Source organism: Sitophilus oryzae, unplaced genomic scaffold (genome assembly GCF_002938485.1).
Source record: "Sitophilus oryzae breed Bouriz unplaced genomic scaffold, Soryzae_2.0 scaffold_360_pilon_pilon, whole genome shotgun sequence".
NCBI classification, from domain to species: domain Eukaryota; kingdom Metazoa; phylum Arthropoda; class Insecta; order Coleoptera; family Curculionidae; genus Sitophilus; species Sitophilus oryzae.
The window spans coordinates 78,739-105,395 of NW_022146930.1; the positions used below are offsets into that span (position 1 = coordinate 78,739).

Below are 26,657 nucleotides of genomic sequence, written 5' to 3' on the forward strand. Positions count from 1 at the left end.
TATATTAAAAATGTATTTTGAGAGCATATGTTTTCTAATAATATACATAAAATTAAAACTATTTTAACAACCAAACGAGTAATTAATATAAGTGTATCTGACAAGAAACGAAGAATAGAAACAAATTATTATACACCAGAAAAAGAATGGGATGCCAATTAAAGTCTGTTTGAATCTAGCAACTGTGCATATTTAGCCGAGCTTTAAGGCCGTCGACGTGCCGTCGATCTACGTCGATCCAAAACCGAAAGTTGAAAATTTCCAATTATATTCTGATTATGATATTGTCGCGCCATCTAGTATTTTATTTGTGCGATTTTAGCTCTTTCATTTCGAGTATTTTTCTGTTGCGTAGCTAGATATTTGTGCTCTTAGTCATTGTTTACAATATCATGGAAAATTGTTAAAAATAGAAACTGCCCAAACCTATTAAGACAAGGACAAGTACTATTTGGTACTATACTCAATAAATAATCAAATACACAAATGTTTTTGACGCACACTTCGATTTAGTGTATTTTTTCCTCCTACGTTAATTTTCTTGGGTATTTAACCGCAAAATTCATATATAGCTTTGGTGACATTGAAAAACGTATGCTATAGAATTGTTCCCTTGTCTCGCATAACAATAAGATTATTAATTTTAATAACACTATTTAAAAGATCCTCACGACAACTGTATTTATTATTAAAATCATTTGTTTTTTACCAAAAAGCATGAAAATAATATAAGCTGGGTTGAAAATTATATTTGTCAGGAATTTTCAAAGAACATACGCGCGTGTTCGTGTGTTGAGTCACAGGATATAGTATAGAGCGATAATTGATGCTATTGATGACTAAATAACTCAATAGATTAATGAAAAACAACCTAATGACATGTAATTTGTCGTATGAATAACGTATCAGAGATTATTAAGAATCTAAATATAATTTTGTTACAAGGAGTCGCTCCTGACTGATCGCCATGCCTATCCCAAGTAGGTAACAAATATTAAAGACTAAGCACTTATTAAACAATTAAATATTTTTCTTCTTTAGGTGCCTTTTTTCAGTGAAGATTGACGGTTATTTGAACATTAATGCAATCTCTTATGTTTTGACACATCTGTCTTCTGCCTAGACGTCGCTTTCCTTCTACTTTACCTTTGGTAATAAGCTGTAGTAGGTGGTATTTGTTGTTCCTGAAAATATGCTCAAAGTATGCTGATTTTTTTTTTCATAATTATGCAAAAATATTAGAAGTTCTCTCTCATTTTTCTAGCTCATGCAATGTAATAATTCATACAATCATGTTTTAACGTTTTTTTAATACAAACTGTTGTAGCAATTATAGCTTAGATAAGATTATTTTTATTTTTTAGGTGGGGTTATTAGTATATACAGGGTGGTCCGGAAACTTCGGCAGCATATTCTGGAGATAAAAATAAGTAAAAAAGTTCGTATAAATGTATGTCCTCAAATGCTTAGTTTCGGAGATACAGGGTGTAGAATTTGCATTTTTATTTCGATTTTTCCCAAATAATTTCTGAATAGTAACGTCAATATTTGGATGAAAATTGGTGCCTGGGAGTTTTTTGACATGAGAAATTTAATTTTGATGTCAATATGAGTCCGATTTGTAGTTGGCGCCACCTACATGTGTTTTAACTGTTTTAAAGAGTAATAACTTTTCGTCCGTACCTGTATAAAACTACTGAGTGAAAAATATACATCTCCGTGATTTTTTATAGTGTTGGGAAAATTTGAATTAAATAATACGACTAATTCGATAGTAAATTAAAACTAACTAATTCGAATTATCTTTTTCGATATAATCGAGATAAAAATTAGTAGTATTTTATACTATATCTGTGGTAACCGAATTACAAATGAACATAAAACATAATCTCTTATGGACGAATACGAATATTAGTAATTAGTATAGTACTATTAGTAGTATTCTTTCTTTCTGAACGAACTGAAAATTTTCACTTAAACTGATTTATAAAGGAAATCGACAAAGAAAGGAACGATCCGATATAGAAAAATCCAGAAATCATTGTTATTTCCTATACCACGTAGGAATAAATCAGTTTAAGTGAAAATTTTCATTTCGTTAAGAACGAAAGAATACTACTATTATTTGGTTCATTTCCATCTCACCCAAATTTCACCGAACACCTGCCGAACACTAAAATTAATTTTCTTCTTTTATCTAAATAATTATTGATTGCAACTGATAAAATAAAAAGAAATACGAACCCTGTACGAACCGCACGTAAACAAGGACATACTTATATCGTTTTAGAAGAAGCTTTTATTTTAGATATGAGCTTTTCAATAGGAATTGAAACAATCATAAACTCGGCACTTTTAAATTTAAAACTTTAAATTTTGATTTAATTTATTAAACGGCTTCGGCACAGTTAATAGAATACATTGAATAAAGAATATTTTTTTTTATTTTTTATTCAGTGATAGAATATAGGTATGGCAATGGTTCAGAATTTGTTAAAAAATAGCCCCTAGACGAGCACTAGCTGGGACGAATTTATTTTTAGGTTAAATTTATAATACTACTAATTAATTCGAATTATTAATTCGATTGTGAAATATGAATTATTACTAATTATTCGATGGTGAAAATAATTCGATTATTCCCATCACTAATTTTTTACGTAAAAAATGTCTTTTGGTAAAAATCGCTACGAGCAACCGTTCTCAAGATATTTAGAATATACCATGTCATTATTGACAAAAAATAACCACATTGAATACTATAGTTATTTGACTAAAAAAATTAATTTCAGAAATGTTTATTTTTTTAAATTAATCATAAATTTTTCTGCGAAAAAATGATGATAAAACAGTTTCTGTTGAACTTTGACCCAAAAAATTTCAAATTTATGATTTCAGTCTATAATAACTATTTAGTCAACATGTTTAATTTATGTCAATGATGACAGGTATTGATAATTTCGATTCCAAACATCTCAAGAACCATTACTTGTAACGATTTTTACCAAGAGACATTTTCTAAGTAAAAAACGTCATAAATGTATATTCTTTTACTTAAGTAGTTTTATACAGGTATGGATGAAAAGGTATTAACTCTTTAAACCAGTTAAAAACAATGTAGGTGGCGCCCTCTACAAGTATGAGTCATATTGACATCAAAATCAAATTTCTCATGTCAAAAATTATTTGGAAAAAATCGAAATAAAAATGCAATTTCTACACCCTGTATCTCCGAAACTAAGCATTTTAGGACATACATTTATAGAAACTATATTAATTATTTTAATGTGCAGAATATGCTGCCAAAGTTTCCGGAATACAGTTCGGACCACCCTGTATATTCCATTACAATCTTTACAGATTCATTCTGGTTGTCTTCTAGTAAGGATACATTCTCCTGTCGCTTTCTTACCAAAAAGTCTAACCATTAAGTGCCATTGAACTTGCGATTGCTGTCTTTATAGATCTACTACATTTTCACAACCTCCCTGTCTTTGCTTATCAGGTTTTCAGTGCGTTCTACTCTGATCTGTTTCTTCTGCCTCCGACCTGGTGTTTCTTTACAATTCTCGAGATCTGTTGGTCACAGGCGCTATCTTCTATAGCTTGCATTCTGTATAATCTGATTACATTTAAATCCCTTTTTTCCAAAGTTCAGATGTACATACTCTTCCAAGAAGACTCAAATTGTCAAATTTTTCATTTCAAATTAAACCATAATGCTTATTTATTTCAGATGTAACAACAAAAAAATATATATATTTATTTAGTTGTTGTATCAAACATTTTATCTGTTAGTTTAACTGGGAGCTATAAAAACAAGGTATTAGATTAATAATACTTTATTTCTATCATTATCTACTACTGAACTTATAGCAAACCAAACAATTTGTCGGAATTTCGACCACAATTGCAAATTGATAATAGCAAGAATAAAATCGTACAGTCATGATAAATGAGGTACAAAAAATATAATAAGCTATGGCGTCCTCTAGGAATCTAATCTAAGTCATAGAAAACCGTATTAGTCAATATTAATTTGCTCTGTTAAATATTTATTAGCAAAATAAAACACTAAATCACCACAATACACCAAAACACTTTTGCTTTTACACTGGACGCGCGTTTCGCTAACCATGTTAGCAGCTAACCAGCTAACCATCAGCAGATGATTATAAACTAAAATACAATCTACAATTGGAGCGTTTATATACTCGCTCAGTGGGCACAAAGTGGGCGTGGCAAGATCTAGCAAACCGAGTCAGAACCCACCGAGCGTAACAGTTAGATTTCCGCCACTAGAGTAGTAGGAACAAAGAACTTGAAGGAATTGGACCGTTGTCTCTGTTCATACTATCTTTACATTTATTAATTCTGATGCTTTCATATGCATCTAATTGCCTGTAATTTAAGACTTGTTTAATTAATTTAAGTTATTAAGATCTATACAATGTCCTTTATCAACAATATGTTCGGCAACGCAAGATTTATCCGGTCTACCATATCTTATCTGAGCTAAATGTTCTTTAAATCTAGTTCATATTGATCTTCTAGTTTGCCCAACATATTTCTTATTACAATCTTTACAAGAAGATACCCGACCTTTCCAGTAGAGGTCGGTATTTATGAAATTTCTTTATGAGATAAAACTATTTTTACTTAATAAAGGGTATGGCCTCCTCTACTGTTCATTACAGCCCTACATCGTCTCTCTATGCTCCTGATCAGGTTGTCGATCTCTTCTTGAGGTACAGCCTGCCACGCTGTATTCACGGCCCGAACCAGATTCCTACGAGTTTCACGAGGCATACCCATTCTCAAAATTCTTCTTTGGTCCGCGTCCCATACGTGCTCGATGGGGTTGAGGTCAGGAGATTGTGCCGACCAGGGTAAGATGTTTAATTGATGAGCATTGATAAACTCACTTACCACTCTTGCTATATGAGGCCATGCATTTTCAGCATGAGAATGAAGTTTCTCCCAAAATCATTGTCATATGGTAACACGACAGGCTCAAGAATTAAATCACGGTATGTGATTCCTGTTAGAAACCTTTCAAGAGAAAAACGAGATCGGTTTTCGGCCTAACTGGACTGCTCCCCAGACCATAACTGTTCCACCTTGATAAGGGTGCACTTCCTGAACATGATCCAACCAAATAAGATTTCCCGGTTCTCTCCATACCCTAAGCTTTCTCGAATCCGGATGAATTCCAAAGCGTGACTCATCCGTGAAGAGAACATTGGCCCATTGTTCATTCGACCACTGAACATGATCTTGACCCCACAAATATAGCACCTCTCGATTTCCTCTCGTTAAGGGTTGAGCTCTCCAGGGGCGTCTGCTTCTTAAGTTGACCTCTCTTAATCTATTGAGAACAGTGTCAGGACTAACGGTTACATTATGTGTTTCCTGGAGAATTAAACTAAGCTCTGGTGCTGTAAGAGTCGGTCGGCGTCGAGCATTTAATTGTAAAAAATGATCTTGCTGAGGGGTAGTAATGCGATGTCGCCTTGTGTGCCTTTCAGCAACATCACCACTTTCACGGTAGCGTGCACTTAATCGCGATATTACACTTTGCGTTGTATTTAATGCTCTAGCTACGTCGATTTGGCGCATTCCAGCTTCGAGCATACCCATGGCCCTTAGCATTTCGTCTCTGTTAAGATGTCTACGCTCCATAATGTCGTTTAATACTAAACAGAGTTATTTGAATGAATTCTGGCCAGTTATCATAAAAACATAGCCAGTACAGGTTAAATTCGAACAATTGATGCTAGGTGCTTTTTATACATTTGACAAAAAATGCACAAACACTTCTGCAAATATCCAAAATTTAGTAATAACTAGTGTGACTACTTTTTCGTTTCAATCGAAGTAGAAAGAATCGGCCTACAAATATGTGGTTGTTTATTCAAAACATTTATTTTTAACTTTAATAAAATGATATCCCTAGATTTTTCCGGTGTGTGTATTTGGTACAATTGATGTTAGAGATGGAGACCTAACCTCTGTAAAACCTTCTCAGATACTGGCTTTTGTCAAAGATCTCCCTGAGACTGTATGATGAGTTATAACTCAAGAAACTGGGACACAATAGATCTAGAAGGCCGCGGTAAAAGTTTCTCCCTCTGATGCAATTTACAATTTTTTTGCCCTTAATTGACGTCATATTAAAAATCATATTGGCTTCAACACGTTGAGGAGATTCGACGTATCTAGATATTATTACATAGTCTATAGTTATAAAAATCAACCAGCGAGGACGAAATTTTTTAATAGAATTTTTATATTATGAAGACAAATGTGACATGACTTATAATTTTTAGTATTACTAAAAAAATTATGTAACAATATTTCATGTATCTCAGTACTAAAACTTTATAGGTTTTATTTAGGTATTAATGACGGGTTTAACCTCAGGTAAAATGACCGGACCATTAGAAACAAACGATCGCGGACTCGACCATCACCGTTTGACGAAACCACAATCCACCGTCACCGTGTTGCCGGTGTGGGGGGAACCAAAAATTCGCCAAAGTGGGGCTGGCGGGTACCAACAACAACCATAACAACATTCCATCTCTGTCTGTGCCGTGTCCAGCACACTCGTCGCTCTTTAAAAACAATATCGCAGATTACGTAAACCGTACCTGTTGACTGCCTGCCGCTACGCCTATTTTTTAGTGTTGATCCGTTTAGACTGTATTGCGCAGTGTATGTTCTGAATTCTGAATATTTTTTTAAGCGTCGTTTTTTTTTTATAAAACTTATAAACTAATCATGTACCGTCGATTTGTTGCATCGGCTGCAGTAATTGTGCTTTTAATAGGACTAAGTTTGCACCAAGGTAAGTGAGTTTTGCTATTTGTTCAAAACAGGGCGTCCCAAAGAAATTGTTTCTTTTGCGAAATCGCTAATATTGATTTAATTTAATTTTAAATCATCAAAAACCGTTTAAAATAATCGTATTTCTTTATTATTTTTTCCTAGAAGCCATTAAGAATTTTAAGAAAAAGGGACCCAAAGAAAAATTAAAGCGCGAGAAGCGACGTTGCCATATTTGTCATAAATAAACTTTTAGTTAGAGATATCGTGTTTATTTTTTGTTTTATAGTTATACTTTTTGATAATGAAAACAAGCCTAAACTATAAAAAATACTTTATAGATATATTTAAAACAGGGCATTCCCAAAAAAAAAATGTTTTTTGAGTTCGTTAATATTGATTTAGTTTAAGTAGTATTAAGAACTGAGAAACCGCTAGTTATAATCGTGATTTGTTCATTATTTTTTCTTGAAAGCATTAAGAATTTTAAGAAAAAGGAATCCAAAGAAAAAAAGGCGCGACGCGGTGTTGCCATATTTATCCTAAATCGACTTTTAGTTAGAAAAATTTTGTTTATTTTTTTATATTTCTACTTTTTAGTTATGTAGGTATATCAAAGAAGTAAAAAATAAATTAATTTACCTAATTTTTTTAAACAGGCTGACAAAAAAATAGACTTTTTGTGTCCCAAAAAATAATTTAAGGGAAAAATTATAACTGTTTCGTAATCGTTAAAACTTCGTGGAAAGCTCGTCAGAAGAAAGGAAATAGTTTCTCGAGTCCAACAGAAATTGGTATCATTTGTCCCTTCAAAGGCTGCTGCGACGCCGTTTTTTTTTCTCGGTCGTATGGCAAGTTGATTCAACCGAGAAACCATTGAATATCGATGCAGGTAGTTTCTATATTTTTTCGTTAGAACCTTTTAGAAAGACGGGTTAAAATAAAAAAAAAGCTCGAGACTCAGTGTTGCCATATTTATAGTAAATTTACTAATAATTAGGAAGAATCTATTCTTGATAATGAGAGAATATAAAAGATTCAATGTCCCAAAAAAATTAATTTTAATATCCATTTAATTCGGGTTTAATCAACGGTAAAGCCATTAAATATATGTTAGTTTGTTTATTTTTTCCTAGTATCATTTAGAAAAGGAACATATCAAAGTAAAAAAAAGCGAGAGGCAGTGTTGCCATATTTTTTTGTAAATTTATTCTTAATTAGGAACAGCATGTTTATTTTTGCTGATTGGGTTTTTTGACGATCGAGGAATGTTAAAGACGCGAGAAATGGTTTTATATTCATGAAAAACAGAGCGTCCCAAGCACGGACATTGATTTAACTAGTGTGAAATATAAGGTTGTTCTATTTTTTTTTTCTCAGAAATTATTAAAAAAATAAATTAAAAGTAAAAACAGCTGTTTTAAATATATCTATATATTTAAAACAGGGCATTCCCCAAAAAAAAATGTTTTTTGAGTTCGTTAATATTGATTTAGTTTAAGTAGTATTGAGAATTGAAAAACCGCTAGTTATAATCGTGATTTGTTTATTATTTTTTCTAAAAAAAAGGCGCGACGCGGTGTTGCCATATTTATCCTAAATCGACATTTAGTTAGAAAGATTTTGTTTATTTTTTTTATATTTCTACTTTTTAGTATGTAGGTATATCAAAGAAGTAAAAAATAAATTAATATACATAATTTTTTTAAAACAGGCTGGCTCAAAAAATAGTTTATGGGATACAAAAAATAGGCTTTTTGTGTCCCAAAAAACAATTTAAGGGAAAAATTATAACTTTTTCGTAATCGTTAAAACTTCGTGGAAAGCTCGTCAGAAGAAAGGAAATAGTTTCTCGAGTCCAACAGAAATTGGTATCATTTGTCCCTTCAAAGGCTGCTGCGACGCCGTTTTTTTTTCTCGGTCGTACGGCAAGTTGATTCAATCGAGAAACCATTGAATATCGACGCAGGTAGTTTCTATATTTTTTCGCTAGAACCTTTTAGAAAGACGGACCAAAATCAAAAAACAAAAGCTCGAGAGTCAGTGTTGCCATATTTATAGTAAATTTACTAATAATTAGGAAGAATCTCTTATTGACAATGAAAGAATATAAAAGGTGTGGGAAATACATTTATAGGTATCTCTCTAATTAAAACACAATGTCCCAAAAAAAAATGAATTTTAATATCCATTTAATTCGGGTTTAATCAACTGTAAAGCCATTAAATATATGTTAGTTTGTTTCTTTTTTCCTAGTATCATTTAGGAAAGGAACATATCAAAGTAAAAAAAAAGCGAGAGGCAGTGTTGCCATATTTTTTTTGTAAATTTACTCTTAATTAGGAACAGCATGTTTATTTTTACTGTTTGGGTTTTTTGATGATCGAGGAATGTTAAAGACGCGAGAAATGGTTTTATATTCATGTAAAACAGAGGGTCCCAAGCACGGGCATTGATTTAACTAGTGTGAAATATAATGTTGTTCTATTTTTTTTCTCAGAAATTATTAAAAAAATAAATTAAAAGTAAAAACTTAAGAAAACTAAAGCATACATTTTATTTGACACATTTTGTAGTTTCAGATATTGAATAAGAACGAAATACATCCTTTAGGAAATTTGAAAGAGATTTTAATTAAAAAAAATACTGATTTTGTAGCCCCCTCTCAAATTTTCAACAAAAAAATCATAAAGTTGGTAGGCATTACATGACTAAGGACCAGGGTTCGGAACAGCGTAGGGTCTAGATTAACCCTGACAGCTGTAAAAATAGGCATTAACTTGAAATACTTAATGTTACTTGAAACAAACAAGCTATAAACCTAACCCAAAACAAAAAAGTCGCGAGACGCAGTGTTACCAAATTTATTGTAAATTGGCTTTTAATTAGAAAGAGTCTGTTTATTTGTTTTCTGTTTACGTTTTTCTGGTGATGAAAGAATGGCAAAGACGCGAGAAATAGTTTTAGAGTAAATTAGCAGGTTTGTAAGCATAGATTGCGAAATGATTTCGGTTTCGTTTGGCCGACTATGGTGACGTCACCGCGTAATGATTTATCTTTGTAGAGTGAATGAATATGGGTTTTTCATGTAAATACATATGTCGGTGCAGAGTTGTAGAATGTTCTAAACATAGAATATATCCGTTTTAGTTAATTTTGTTCTTGAAATAAAGATAAATGCAAATTATATTTTGAGATATTTTTTTTTCTAAGGAAAATGGCATTGAAACCAAACCTAGACTTATTTTTTGGAGATTTTCGCAAGTCGCAGTCAAAAAATTTTAGACATTCAAAGACTAATTCATTAGATTGGAAAGTGCCCATAAGGACAATGTAAACACAATTTGGCGCTATTCTTGCAACGATCGCGACCCAAAACTTGAAAATTTCGGAGCGGTTCAGCTTTTTCCGCATTTATATCGCCAAATATTGTTTATTCAAATTTATTATTATTTTCTTTTAATTTTATAAATAAAATACAGTGTGTTGCATACAAGAAACTTTATTTTATATAAAGACATGTATGAAATACCTATGAAACATTGGAAACCGACGTTATGCCACAATCCATGATTGTTTTTGCAGTTCACAGTTCACAGCACAGATTTTTAAGTTTTTAACGCCACTTTTTCACAATTATCACGGGTTTGAGTAAATAAAACTTAAATTAAACTCACAAGATAGCAATAATTACTTGGAAAATGGACGCTTTAAACATTTTTCGGAATTTTTTCAATGAGAGCGGTTTAGATTTTGAAAGATTTTATAATTTATGAAGATTCTGACTTTGACAAGAGAAAATTATTTCTGTTTTTATTTGGCAGTTGTTCTTAGCAACCGCTATATAGCAGCATAAAATAATAAATACAAGAAGAAGTGTCAAGTCAATGTTAAATTATGGAAACAGCGTGGCTGCCTGGGTAACTAATTTTCAGATATGGCGGCTGGGACATTTGACATGATATAGACATGACAATTTCAATTTTATGAAGTTTATTTCCGTTTCCGGTTTTTAATGGCGGGCTGTTCAGGAGGTTTAAATGAGGGTTAATATACTTTTTACTCTTTCTAGTAGTAAATAATACAACAAAATTGCTCAAAAATATTTATTTGGAATTTAGAACAATGTAAATATGCAAATCAACACAATTAAAGAGCTATAAACCAATAAACTACTGTATCAATATCAAATATTTAAATAATATCAGAGATGCTGTGTTAAAGTGAATTAGTAAAGTAACAGTGCATTGACTTACAGAAACTTGAAGATACATAAATGTTTTCACAGCTTCACGGGCATAAAACTAAATAACTGGAAGCAGGAAAAAGGCAACCGGAACCCACACAAAACCTGGAATCAAAAAAGATATGTAAAAAACATAAATATAGGTACATAAGACTTTTGTGATTTAAATCAAACAGGACTTGAATGAAAATAAAATGAATAAAAAATATGATACATATACATCTAATACCTCATTTGTATTTTAAAAATAATCTACATACATAGATTTATAGCATTATTATGAAAATACATAATAGGTACCTATGTGATATGTAATTACGCATTTCTGTTCATCTTGTAGAAAATTAGTGTAGGCTAATAATAGTTCAATAATCATAATTTACCTTGTATAACTTGCTTTCAATTGCTCAAAATCACCGATCAGTCTTTAAAGTAGAGATACGGAAAAATCCTTGGCAAAGAATATCCCAAGATCCTTGGGTTTAAAGCTAAACAAATATAAAAACAGTTAATATATTACCTATTTTTACATATAATGTGGCCCATACCTACTACACGCAGAAACGTCGATTTCATCATTTTCTTCATGTTATTAATATCATATATACTTTATTAAAGTGTTAACAAGGAACTTTATATCAAAAAACATCTTTGTACTTATAAATTTCAGCCGAAATATCAGAAACAAACTTCCAATCAAATCTAAACGGCAAAAATTAAAATGGCGCCCGACCTTGCCAGAGGCCTCGGGAGCTGACGCTGACACACAGACAAAAGACTAAAGAACAGGACGCCGACGTGCATAAAAATGTTCCGTAGCAGAAATTGACAGAAATCATATAAAAATATTCAGATTTTTGTCTAGGACAGTCTAGAAGGCCATGCTTTCTGCCTGGGTAGAACCGCGCCACAACTGTTTCCAATTTTCCGGTTTACTGTCACCCCCCTGTATAGCAGCACCAGATCGCGTACAACGGTCGCGACTCAAAACAATTTCGCGACCCAAAATTTTGACGGGCATTCCAATCTAATGGACTAATTTGAGTTTAATTTTGACGTTAAAGTCTTTGTCAGTCTTATACCGGCTCAGCTATAGTTAAGCAGGTAGATTTTAAATGTGTACGCTAATTTTTAATCCATCTTACATGACAGGTAAAACTTTATGTCTAGTCGCAGTATTGCCAGAAATTTGCCAGCAGTATTATAAAGTATGTTTCAAAAAATTAGTTGCTTACAATGACTGCTTGAACCGTGAATAATTAATCATGCAAGACGCTATGATCAGCTGACTCCTTAAATGTGTTTTCATCAAGAACTTTGGTTTAGTTATGGAATGTGTGTAATAAGATTTAATGAGACATAAAATTGTACTTATTATTTTTTGTTAAATGTTAAAATCTTTCGAATTGTGGATTTTTTGAGAGCAACATTGCTTTAAACTGAGGCATCCTTAATTAAATACCGTTAAAGTGAAAAAATAGATGTTGGAAAAACAATAAAAAGTCCTACTAAATATTTTAACAATTTTTATTGTGCAAAACTGCCAGAAATATTCATATTGTTCGATCGACGAAATTTGACTGTAAAATCCTTCATTTTGAAGGAAATATTTCAATTCTGGCAACACTGTCTAAACCGTACTAAGACGGACAATCGTTTTGACAAAGGGCGTCAGTTTTCTAGTTTTGCGTTTACCTGACAGTCAAAACTGGCAGGGAAAACGTTATGTGTAGTCGAGTCTTTAAGTTGTTAGAAGTTTCTTCGAACTAAAAAAATCTCTTGAAGTTATATTTTAAAAATTTAAACCACAGGTATTTTTCTCTTCAAAAAAAGCCAGTGTTTCATCATATTAACATTAAAATCAAACATACTGACTTATCGAAGTGCATTCTAACAAGGCAATGCACAGAGTTATTTCCTAGGAAACTTATATTATATTCCAACCGCACAATTCCGATTCAATCGTGACAAATCCTATCGAACCACGCCCGTCTTATTCACCTGATTTAGTTCCAGCGCATTTTTTTATTAGCTCCTTCTCATTGCTTACGTACCATTAGAACTATTAGAGATGGGCTAATACAATACCTTCTTAAAAACTAAGGCCTCAAATTTGGTCTGTGACGTCGTTATAGCAGTCGGTCTTTTTCAAATTCTAAATAGTAAATCTATATTTAATCTAAGGGTTTCTTTATAGTATTATGAAGTTAAAATAAAGATTGTCAATCTTTTTATAGGTCACTTAACGTTTTTAAGACGTATGTATCTATTTGATCAGAATTTAGACATGGTATACAGGAAAATACAAATATAAAAAATAGCTACTAAGGAAGAATTTCAGTTGATACTATAAAAAACGTATCTAAATGTCAGCTAATAAGACTAATTAGCTGATATTTGTTAATAATGACGTAAAACAAAAAACTTCCTTAGGAAATGATACAAGATTTGTCGTTAATAGGTAGTTATGCTAACACGCTACTTACATAAAGTAAATATACACAGATGATCTTAAACATACACACATGGCCAAAATTATTGCATATAACGATAATTTATTTCATTTTGGACCTAATATGATTCTTTTTATATTTTTGGACATATTGGCTTATTACACGACTAACTAATATAAAATTAAAAATCTAAGTGCAACTAGGGCTGTTATTATAATTTTATTGCATAATGAGTGAAAATCAACAAAAACAAATTTCATTTTAAACAGAAAATATCGAAAACAATTTTAATTATTTCGCACAACTAATTGTCTGTATTGCCTTCTCGAGCCTCAATGCAAGCTGTGAGACGACGTGGCATGCTCTCAATTAAGTTGTCCAGAAGATGTTGAGGAATGGCCTCCCATGTTAGGTAAGGATCATTCCTTGTGGCAATATGGCGTTTTAGCATGTCCCAAGCATGCTCGATCACATTCATATCTGGAGACATCGGTGGCCACCACAGTTTTCTTATACCCTCTTACAAAATTCGCGAACCGCTAAAGTGCGATGGGGAGGAGCATTATCGTCCATGTAAACAAATTAATCCCTCACTGCCCCTCGAAATGGACGCACAATAGGCTCTAAAACGTCTCTAAGACATAATATAAAAAGCACCTGTCATTGTGCCATCAATAAAAACAAGACACTGGGTTGAGCTGCACTCAAGCGTAAGATACGCCTATTCTTGTTTCATCACCAAAGATGACGAAATTCCAATTAGGTCCATTTGCTCTCATCTCCTCAGCCCATTGTAGTCGCGTAATTTTGCGCTGTAAATTAAGCTTCGTAACACGTAGAGGCCTCCTTAATGTAATCCTCTGTCATGGAGTCTTCTTGCTATGGTCTTTCTTGAAACATTTACTCCTTCAATTTAATAGCAGTACTAGAAAGCAAGGGATTGCGTCGTGCAATTAGGGATATTTGACGGTCTTGCACAGCAGTAGTAACTCTCTTTCTACCTCTTCCAGGCCGGTCTGTAACCTCGATTGTCTCCCTGATTTTTTTTAATATTCGCGAAACATCGCTTTGGTTAACTCCTACAATTTCAGCTATTGCAATAACTTGACGGTAGCCTTGTTGAGACAATGTTACTATTCTGACTCTATTAAACTGTGAAATAATGTTTCTATGCATTTTAAGGCCAAAGCAATGGTCAAATTTCTTCTGAAAAAAAAGAGACCACAAATCGAAATGTGCAAGAATTTGTAATACTATTGGATCTGAACGATAAACATTGTTTATCATATCCATTTAAAAAAAAAATGTTTATTACAGATTATCAAAGCTATGTATATAAAAGAATTATTTAAATTCCTTTCCGAATGTTTTTAAACGATATATGCAATAATTTTGGCCATGTGTGTATTTTATCTCTATTTGATTCAATATATTAACTCTATCTCAATTTTTCTTATCGATTTGTGTTCTGTCTATCTCTAATGTCTATCTCTCTTGAAAATATGGTTCTTTTATTACGATCTACTAGCCCTAAGAATATTTGCACTTATTTAAGACTGATCCTGTATAGATGAATTTAAACATATTTTATCTGTATTATATTGTAGTTGTTTTTTCATTTCAGTTTAATATAATCATGTTTTAATTGACTACAATCCAATACGTATGCGTATCTGTGTTTACTTATTTTTCTTAGATATATCTCGACTTTGAGTAATAGTTTCTTATGACTTTTTTTTCAAAATACAGATAGGTATCTGTTTCAAATCGATCCACCATTCTCACGATTCTACACACATCCATTACAATATAATTAATTAATATAAATATACAGTCATAAACAATGTTTTGTACAATCACAATCGCCAATACATTATTCATATTTCGGATCAGGCAGTACATTAAGTACCGCTCATTTTTGGCTTGAAACATAGTCGTAGATGGTTTGACAAGCAGGTAAAAAGGCAATAACCTACCGACTGATTACGGAGTAGGTCATAATAGTTGGCATTTACGTTCTAAAACGACCATTTAAACGATATATCACATAACTTCGATAGGTACGTGAGCATCTTTTAATGTTTTTTGTTGTTCTGTTTGAAAGACGTATAAGGGAGTCCCAAAAGTAAAATAATAACATTAATAATATAAAGAAATACTAAATGGCATAGAGGTGGTTTATGGTATATGCCTATAGATTAATGTAAAATCGTAAAAACCTTAGATATAAAATAGTAATCGTAAATTAGCATACAAACATCGGTAAGGGGTATGTCAAGGTTTACTTTGTCAACAAGGTTTTTAAGTTAAGCGATTTTAGAGGATGCGAATAATTGGACAGGTGGACGTCTGGAAGTCTAATGAAATAGTTATTTCTTGTAAACACCGCTACTTTAATCCAGTCATATACAGGGTTGTTCACCACATACGACGCGGAGTATTGTAGCTAAACTATTAGATTTTTGCAAATTGTAAGTTTTGGGTTCGTTGAAGGACTATTAGAGCTACAATTTAAAAATATTTTTACAAGATACAGAGTGTCCCAAATAAATCAAAAATAGCAAAGTTGTATTTTTTTAAATGGAACACCCTGTATATTATTAAATTTTTAGTTTCTACGATTAAAATAAAGGTAAATTTGATTAAGGTTTACCGCATTTTAATCTTACCGTTTTTGAAATATTTAGGTTTTTGTCAAAATACAGTAATAGTTATAAAATGCTTTATTTCTCTAGGCGTATTTAAGTTTTTAAAACCAAATATTGAACTGAAGTATTTCTATTTACTAAATTTTGTGTTGCAATAATAAAAATTATACTGCCTTATACAGAGTGTCTAAAAATTTATTTTAAATAATAACTAGCTTTAAACGGCAATAACTTCTTTAATTTAAATGGAACACCCTGTATATTTTATGAGAATCAGATGCACAATTTAATTGTCTATCAAATATATTATATAATTTTTTACCTATGTCTTCAGGTTTTCGTAGAAAATGCGTTTTCTTATAATTTAGACCTCAATTATCAATATACCCATGAAATATTGACATATTGATATTTTTAAAGATGTAACAAATTTTTAAAGGGTACAGATACTAAGATTGTCCATATAGTTCGTTTATGTCATTAAAAAATAATAAAAAAATGTTTAAATATTTGTAAAATGGACCAATTAATATGATTCCAGTATTCAAACTACATTAATGGATTGCTTGTTTTGTTTAATAATAATTGCTCCAAATACTAAAAACTGAATTTTGTATGTGTATTAGAGAGTGTGGTAAAAAGTAACACCTTAAAAATTTTATTTCATTTTTTGACGAATGATTATTTATAACAGCAGAGACGTTCATCTTCATAACTTATTATTATATTGATTTCTGATTCTAAATCCCCATTTATTTAGAATAATTTATTAACTAACACAATTAAATATACAATTAATTAATATTTGGGCGGAAATACTGGTGGTATATTTAATTAATGGTATAGTATTTTATAAAGATTTAAATAGTTTTATTTTTGTATAAAAATAGGCTGGTAATATTATCGTTTTTAGCACCTGTACATTTTGTACATTTGTTGCTTTAAAAACAATCTAAAATGTCAATATTCCATGGTTATATTGATAAATGAGATCTAAATTATTAGAAAATGCATTTTCTACGAAAATTTGAAGAGATAGGTAAAAAATGGTATAATACAATTTGATGGACAATTAAATTGTGCATCTGATTCTCCTAAAATATACAGGGTGTTCCATTTAAATTAAACAAGTTATTGCCGTTTAAAGCTAGAAATTATTTAAAATAAATTTTTAGACACTCTGTATGAGGCAGTATTATTTTTACTATTGCAACACAATAACTGATCAATAATTAAACTTCAGTAAATATTTAGTTTTAAAAACTTTGATACCCTTGGAGAAATGAAGCCTTAAAATTTTTACTGCAATTTCACAAAATTGAAAATATTTCAAAAACAGTAAGATTTAAGAGTGATAAACCTTAACCAAATTTACCTTTATTTCAATCAAAGAATCCAAAAATAAAATAATATACAGGGTGTTCCATTTAAAAAAATACAACTTTGATATTTTTTATTTATTTGGGACACTCTGTATCTGGTAAAAATATTTTTAAATTGTAGCTCCAATAGTCCTTCAACGAACCCAAAACTTACAATTTGTAAAAATCTAATCGTTTAGCTACAATACTCCGTGTCGTTTGTGGTGAACAACCCTGTATAATTTATAATGATACAATCCATATTAATTCCTACACTTTACCTAGTATATATAATATCATATATTTTAGTTTAGTTTTCCAAAATTCTGTTTTATAATTGATATAAATACTTCCTAACATTTACTAATAATTTCGGTGTTCACAAAAAATATTTTATTTTGATTTTCTTACAGTTCAAGTGGTGAGATACTCAGAGAATTTTTTTGAAGAAGATGACCGTTTGGAAAACATTTAAAAGGAAGAGAAGAGAACAGAAAAGACGATTTAAATACCTTCTTTTCACTATGCAAATAAAGGAACTCGTTTTGGCTAGCGTCTGTTTAACGGTACAACAACGAATTGTTGATCCCGAAGAAGTCTGCTTCAAGCTTTTAGAATGTTCCACTGTCTGTTTTTAAAGGTTGCTTAATCGGTTAAGAATTATTAATAAATATAATATTAAAGAGAATTTATTTTTAACGGTTTTGTTATAATTTTCTAAAGTCATATTATCACCTTTTATTCGTATACTCACATTTTTATAAATTTTAGTATTTGGCATATTATACATGATTAATCGAGGGGTTGTTTTTTGCCTTAACTTTAAAACACCCTGTGCAATAATTTCCTGTGTATAATTTTACGCTGTTTTTTGGATTATGTCAATACATGGTCTTGGTTAATTTATAAGAGCAAATTGAGCTTGCCATCAACAATTTGCAATTTTTTCAGTTATCATTTCTTTGAAGTTATTTTTCCATGTGTCAAGGCGGCTTTGGTGATAGCGAATATTTTAAAACCACAAACATACATCACGACGATTTTTAAAAAAGGAAATCGCGAAGACTGTGCTAACTATAGAGGCTTGGCAGTGACAAGTACATTAAGTAGAATATATATGGAAAGATACTAAAGAGTAAAATAGAAAATGAATATAAAGAGATAGAAATAGAAGAACAGGCGGCATGGTACAAAGAATACAAGGTATGATATTGCGCAGGTTGGTCGCTACGTCACAGGTGATAACTGGCGCTATTGGTCAGCACTCTCCGCGCGCCAGTTCAAATCGTCAAGATATTGTTATAAACCTGTTTTTTTGTTTATATACCGTCATTGAATTATCGCTAAGCAAGTTACTGTGGAGCAGTGCGTAAGGAGTCGGGCTAGGAAGCGAGAGACCGGAGTTCGAATCTCGGCCGGGACATAACTTTTTATTTTTTTTTAAATACTGTTGTATTCTATAGTTTATTTTTGTAGTATAAAAAAAAAAAAAAGAACTATTTATTCTGTTATTTTTTAATCTCCGGTATTAATATAAATTGATTGTTGGTACAACACTTCATTTAATATAAAATAATATTCTACTTTTGAAATGTATCGGGCACTAATTGTACCTAAAAGTAATATATTTTTAGTGATATACCATATTGTAAACTATTTAATATTTCAGTCACTTAAAAAGTTAATTTGCATTGAATAATTGCCTACCATTAAAGGAAATTTGAGCTATATAATCCTTGATGGTCATATTCTGGGTATGCAAATACTTCCTCTAAATTTTGGGTTTCGTTCAACCGATTTATTCTCAAAACCTGAAACATCTACATATAAAAAGAAGCACAGGTCACTAATTATAATAGACTTCACCCTTGGAATTACTTCTATCACAATTACAATACATTCATCTGCATTGGCATTTTCTACTTTTCGATGGGAAACTTCAACTTCCCAATATTTTTTAAATGATGTAACAATTCCTCTTGTGGTTACTTTTCCATAGATATCCTCATTTCTGTCCTCATGTGAATTCAGAGGCAATGAACATGAAAATTATTTACCATAAACATCGCAAACTAAAAACCTAATAAACAATTTTATACCGAATATAGAAATAAATTTAGTATTCTTACCTATTATTATCGTCCAAATCCATGTTAATAGATAATTATTTTTAAATATATTTTTGGAACTGCTGGTTTTAGTGATTATTAAATTAAACGAACTAAAAAGTCTTAAAAATAAACAATTCTTAACCATAACCCCAAAAAATGCAGATCTCCTGTCAACTTTCTTTATTTTTTATTTATTCATTATTTTCCTAGTGACGTCACAGGTGGTATGCGCGAACTGAACGAAATTGGAGCCGCTATCGAGCATACCTTGTATTCTTTGTACCATCGAACAGGCGGGTTTTAGAGCGGGAAGGTCTACTGTAGATCATCTGTTTACCATAACACAGGTCTTAGAGAAAAAAACGGCTTAACGGAGGTACACTTACTATATATAGACCTTCAAAAGGCTTATGACAGCATACCCATGATACAAAGAATACAAGGTATGATATTGCGCAGTTTGGTCACTACGTCACAGGTGATAAACGGCACCATTGGTCGGCAAGCTCTGCGGGCCAATTTCAAATTGTCAAACAGATTGTGTCATCTGTGAAATTTGATTGTGTCAAAATGTGAAAATAATTTTTCAAATGTCAAGCTCGATGTCAAAACATAACTTTTGGGGTTATGTCCTAATTCTTCCCTATTTTAGGTCTTTTTTATTAGTGGCAATTGAACAATATGGATATTTTTTTGTATGGCGTTTGACGTCACAGGTGGTATGCGCAAACTTAACGAAATTGGAGCCACTATCGATCATACCTTGTTTTCTTTGTACCATGCAGCATACCATTAAATAAGTTGTGGGAAACGTTCGAAATAACTAATATAAATGTCAACATACTTAAAGCAGTTAAGAACTCATACCAGAACACCGCAGCTAGAATAAAAATACGAGACTCATTGTCAGAAAGCATAAAAATTACAAAAGGCCTCAAGCAGGGATGTTGCCTATCTCCTATACTATTCAAAATATACCTGCAACAAGCACTAAAAAAATGGATGCTTAAGTGCAGAGGAATGGGAATCCCCCTAATAAATGAGGACACCCTATAAACCTTATTTTTTGCGGACGACCAGATAATCCTAGCCCAAGATCACGACGACCTTGAATATATGGCAAGGAAGCTGATAGAGGAGTATAAGAAATGGGGATTGGAGGTAAATATCACCAAAACTGAATGTATGACTGTAGAGGGGCCACAAGAGAACATAGTCTTAGAGGATGGAAGCGTGATAAAAAACTGACAAATATAAATATCTTGGATTAAAAATAACTAACGATGGAAAACTTGATGAGGGTATAAAAGATCGAATAATGCAAGGCAGGGGGGCAATATCTATGTTGAATGGTGTACTGTGGGATCAAGGAATTTCTAAAGCTAATAAGAAGAACATATATAATACAGTCGTGAAAGGCATAATAACTTACGGAAGCAAAGTATGGCAGTTGAAAAGCAGAACAGAGAACATGCTATTAGCGACCGAAATGGATTACTGGAGGAGATCTCCTGGAAAATGGAAGAGAGAAAAAATAACCAACGACAGAGTAAGAGAGATTACGGGAGCAGAATACACAATTGTGGAGGACATAAGAACAAAACAGTTCATATGGTTTGGTCACAGGATTGGTCACGTGCAACGAATGCCCGATCACAGAATACCAAAACAAATTTTACTGTGGACACCTCGAGGTAGAAATAAAAGAGGAAGGCCGCGACGAAGCTGGAGGGAGGGTGTGGATAAAGAACTAGAAAATAGAGATTTACCTGATGATCTCTGGCTAAATAGAGCAGAGAGGAGGTTAGGTCTGGTGTCGGAAAACGTCGTAGAACGTTCTGAACCGGAAGCCCGGACTGTATCATTAGTCTTTAACGTTTTTTTTTAATTAGTATATATTTATTCAGGGTCCGGCAATAGTGCGTCGGGTATCTGTAGCTTCTAGAATAAGAAACTTGAGAATTTTGTTTTAGTGCAAACCTAAAGTATGTACCCAGGATGTATTTCAGGAAAATACTTTAACTTCTATAGGGTAGCTCAAAAAAGTGTGAGTGGACCTGGATGATTTTTTTTAAATGGAACACCCAGTATATTATTGCATTTTTGGCTTCCCTTCAGATCACTTTACATAACCCTAAGATATGAATAAATATATCTCGATTAGTTTCAGAGATATTAAAAAATAAATCAAAAATGTAGTATATTTTTCAGCTCTTCTTAAAAAAATATTAAAAATACACGAACTGTTCTGAAATAAAAACTATATTAGGTATTTACTTTAGATGGTCTGTTCTTACTTTGCTATAAATATGGTAATCGTGAATCATACAGGATGTTCAATATTCTACGCCAAAGTTTCTAAAATATAAAATATTTTTTCTTTGTTTTTTTAAATGGAACACCCTGTATATTTTTTTATTAGATCGAGAGTTTAAAAATGGACATTTTTTGTATTTGGAGTATTTCAAAATTTTTAACGGTTTTGCAAATACACGCAGTATTATTTCATATGACGCGTTCAATGGTAAAATACCAGAGAAAAATTATTGGGCGGCTTTGATAAAAATTTACTGTAGAAAATGCCATATGAAATATAAAACCGCAAATATCTCGGAAACCGTTCAAAATGTTGAAACACTCTAAATATAAAAAATGTTTATTTTTTAATTCTCCGTCTATTGAAAAAATAATATACAGGGTATTCCATTTAAAAAAACGAAGAAAAATTATTTAATATTTTAGAAAGTTTGGCGCAGAATTTTGAACATCCTGTATAATTTACGATTTTCATATTTATAGCAAAGTAAGTACAGACCATCTAAAGTAAATACCTAATATAGTTTCGATTTCAGAACAGTTCTTGTGTTTTTAATAATTTTTTTTAAGAAGGGCTGAAAAAGATATATTTTTGATTTATTTTTTAATATCTCTGGAACTATCAAAATGTATTTATTCATATCTTAGGGTTATGTAAACTGATCGAAAAGGAAGCCAAAAATGCAATAATATACAGGGTGTTCCATTAAAAAAAAACATCCATGTCCACTCATACTTTTTTGAGCCACCCTATAGAAGTTAAAATATTTTCCTGAAATATATCCTGGTACATACTTTAGGTTTGCACTTAAACAAAATTCTCAAGTTTTTTATTCTAGGAGCTACAGATGCCCGACGCACTATTGCCGGACCCTGTATATACTAATATAGATACTCTATATTAGTACTAGTGTGTACCCGCGACTTCGTTCGCGTCGGATTAATCATTTGTAATGGTGATGATCAAGCAAAGCAAGAATTTCCATTAACATACAAACTAAGATAAAATTTTCTTACATTTATGTCAGCATGAGAAAAAACAATATGGCGATATTATTATATAACTTGGTATAATATTTGAGGGGTAGTTTCATCTCGTTGGAATTTGACTTTCGAAAATCCGTTTGCCAAAAATAAGCTTTTTACGTCAAGCAGTTTAAGCAGAATCGTGATTAATCAATTACCCAACTTTTGGAACACCCTGTATGATTTTTTAAAAAATTTCAAAATATGTAAAAAAACAAAATCAATTATGCGTGTCCAAGTGTTTTCCCCGAAAGGCTCGCCGTATTTAAAAACAAATATTGTAATATTTGTGGGTCGTTTTCACCCGCTTGGAATTTGAAATTCGAAAACCCCCTCTTTATCGAACCTCTACACCCCACAGTCAATCCGTTTGCCAAAAATCAGCTTTAAACGTCAAGCAGTTTAAGTAGAATCGTGATTACTCAATGGTTATATTTTATGAAACACCCTGTATAAATTTTTAACAAACCTTAAAATATGTAAAACAACAAAATAAAATATACATGTTTAAGAGTTTTTCCGAAAAACTCACCGGTTTTTAAATAAAAAATATTCTAATATTTGAGGGGTGGTTTCACCCCCTTAGAATTCGAGTTTCGAAAAATCCCTTCTTATCGAACCTCTACACCCTAAAGTCAATCCGTTTTCCAAAAATCAGCTTTTTACGTCAAGCGCTTTAAGCAGGATCGTGATTAATCAATGACCAATTAATCAATTTTTCGAAACACCCTGTATACATTTTTAAAAAATCTTAAAATATGTAAAAGAAGAAAATAAAATATACGTGTTTAAGCGTTTTTTCGAAACTTGACCGTTTTTAAATAAAAAATATACTAATATTTGAGGGGTGGTTTCACCCCTTAGAGTTAGAGTTTCGAAAAATCCCTTCTTATCGAACCTCTACACCCTAAAGTCAATCCGTTTGCCAAAAATCAGCTTTTTACGTCAAGCGCTTTAAGCAGGATCGTGATTTTTCTGATCAGACTTTTCCAAACACCCTGTATACATTTTTATAAATCTTAAAATATGTAAAAAAACAAAATAAAATATACGTGTTTAAGCGTTTTTTCGGAAACTTGACAGTTTTTTAAATAAGAAATGTTGTAATATTTGAGGGGTGGTTTCACCCTCTCGGAACTAGAATTTCGAAAAATCCCTTCTTATCGAACCTCTACACCCTAAAGTCAATCCGTTTTCCAAAAATCAGCTTTTTACGTCAAGCGCTTTAAGCAGGATCGTGATTAATCAATGACCAGATTTTTCGAAACATCCTGTATACATTTTTAAAAATCTGAAAATATGTAAAAAAGAAAATAAAATATACGTGTTTCAGCGTTTTTCGGAAACTTGACCGTTTTTAAATAAAATATATTGTAATATTCCACCCCCCTTTTTACCCCCTTAGGGGATGAATTTTTAAAAATCCTTTCTTATCTTACGTAAACATCATAAAAGGAACCCCTGTGCAAAATTTCAGCTTTCTAGGGTCAAGGGTTTGGTCTGGGCGTTGATGAGTCAGTATCAGTCAGGACAGTCAGATTTATATATATAGATATAGAGTATCCAATGCAGTGTAATATGACGTTACGGCGATAATAGTCACCAAAACCATCTCGTCATATTAAAGAATTCCATCAAAAAGTAATGATAATTAAAAAAATTGCAAATTGATCGTTATCAGTTCATTTCGTTTATAAACATTAACCAAAGCATGTATTGACATGAATCAAAAAACAGAATGCTCGCAGGAGTCGTGGTTCTGAGCGTAAAATTAAATTTTAGGAAAATATACACACGAAATTATTGCACAGGATGTTTTAAAGTTAAGGTAAAAAAACAAATCCTCGATTAACCCTGAATTATGAAAGGGAGTTATAACTCTATTTATGGTTAGCGTATCCAAGACGATATAAGCTTTCAGCAAGAAATAAAAAACTATTAAAATGCATAAGAGTTAGCGGATTACCCTACTCAAATAATAATAATAATAATATCCAAAATCCTTGAAATTGTACTACTTTTAGCTTGTTTACTAACAAATTTCGTCACAGCGTATTCATATCGAATATAAACCAGGAAAAAATACCATAATTTGAACTGAACATATTAAATTTATTATTAATTCACCGCGTATAGTCGAATGCACATACAAATCTCCATAAAACCTGCCGCTAACCATTAACCTCGACCTTGTTTTTTTAATTTCTCATCTATTCGACTCCATTCAATCGTGAAAATGGAGAATATTTTCAAGAAAAACGGATATTTACTTAAAATAGTTAATTTTTTCATGTTACAAATTATAATATTCGTTGACTAACGTCCGCTAAGTCATTTTTTCTCGTATCTCTAACCTTCTGTCTTAGTCAGAGTTCAGTTTAATTAGTGTCGAAAATAATCGGGTTAAAAATATAGTAAATAATTTTAAGTGCAGTTAATTGACCTATAAAACTTAATTAACTTTTGGATTTCTTTCCTGGTTATAACTAGGAAGCTTAAAATAGAGTTTTTTATCGTTACAGTCTCTGTTTTCTTGGGATTTTGTGTAAATAATATTTTTTGTATATTATTTTATTAATTTCACAGAATACAGGTTGTGTTTCGTACGATGTACTCTATGGGTATCTCGGAAACTACTGGAGATAGAGAGTCGGTTAAAATGGGGAAAGAATTGCAGTTTTTTGAGGTCATAATATGCGCCTTTCAGATTTTTTAAAAAGTTTATGGCCTACTAGATATTTCGGAAAAAACAAATTTTGGCTATTTTAAAAATTGTCCCTAATTCCATTATAATATATTTTAGACAAACAGGTTTCAGATAAAAGTTGTAGATAATCACATCTCTAATGTGTTTGTATTTTTCCGAATTTTTCTAAAACCTGTCATTTCTTGGCATATGACACAAACATATGTTTTTTTAAATGGAAACCATAGTTGGCCATGACTTCATAAAAAGCGCCATTTTTAAGCTTTTCAGCGATATAAGCTATAATATGTTAGTTATAGCCAATTCCTATCTTTCTTGACTAATTTCACTTAGTCATGGTGTTCTTATTTTGTTTTGTTTGGTTTGACAAAAAACAAAATACCGGATGCGTCTCAAAAGTGGCTCACCCCCTATAACTTTTTTATTTTTTCAGATAAAAAAAACTAGATTTGGTGTGTTAGTGTATGACATAAATTAGGATTGATTGACATATTCAATTGTTTTTGGTCACTTCTTGTTTCACCGGAAATTACTACAAATTTTGATTTTTAAACGGCACCCTCAATATTTTTTTACTTTATTCGATAGAAAATGACGTTCTGAATAGAATGACACATCATATGTCAACTTTTGACATTCTCGCTTAATAAAAAATTGTATTTTAAAATTCAATCTAGAGTGCCATGGCTATATTAAAAACACTAATTCTTAATCAAGGAGCCTTGGAAAAATAGATTTGATCGTCTAGTGTTTCTAGTGTCTTATCCTGGTCAGTTAGAAAATGCTTAAATCGTATTTTTAATCATATCTCAATTTTTTCAAATGGAACGAGGGTGGCTCATTAGCATATTTAGAAAAAGCATTTTTTTACGAATAATTTGATACCACACATTTGGTATTTCGAGTCAAATTTTCGTTACGAACCGCAAGTTATAATTTCAAATAAACTATATGCGAAAAT

General features: G+C 31.6%; 1 protein-coding gene across 2 annotated transcripts in view; it reads left to right on the forward strand.

Annotated features, from left to right (window-relative positions):
- The first annotated feature begins 6,534 nt into the window (after nucleotides 1–6,534).
- The window catches only part of LOC115885072 (probable serine/threonine-protein kinase clkA), a 30,579-nt gene continuing 10,456 nt past the window's right edge, over nucleotides 6,535–26,657 (forward strand). The window contains exon 1 of one of the 2 annotated variants that reach the window (XM_030903836.1): nucleotides 6,535–6,850. In XM_030903836.1, the coding sequence (XP_030759696.1) occupies nucleotides 6,784–6,850 (67 nt within the window). In that variant the 5' untranslated portion in view covers nucleotides 6,535–6,783. The remainder of the gene's footprint in view (nucleotides 6,851–26,657) is intronic. The other variant, XM_030903835.1, reaches the window with a different exon arrangement.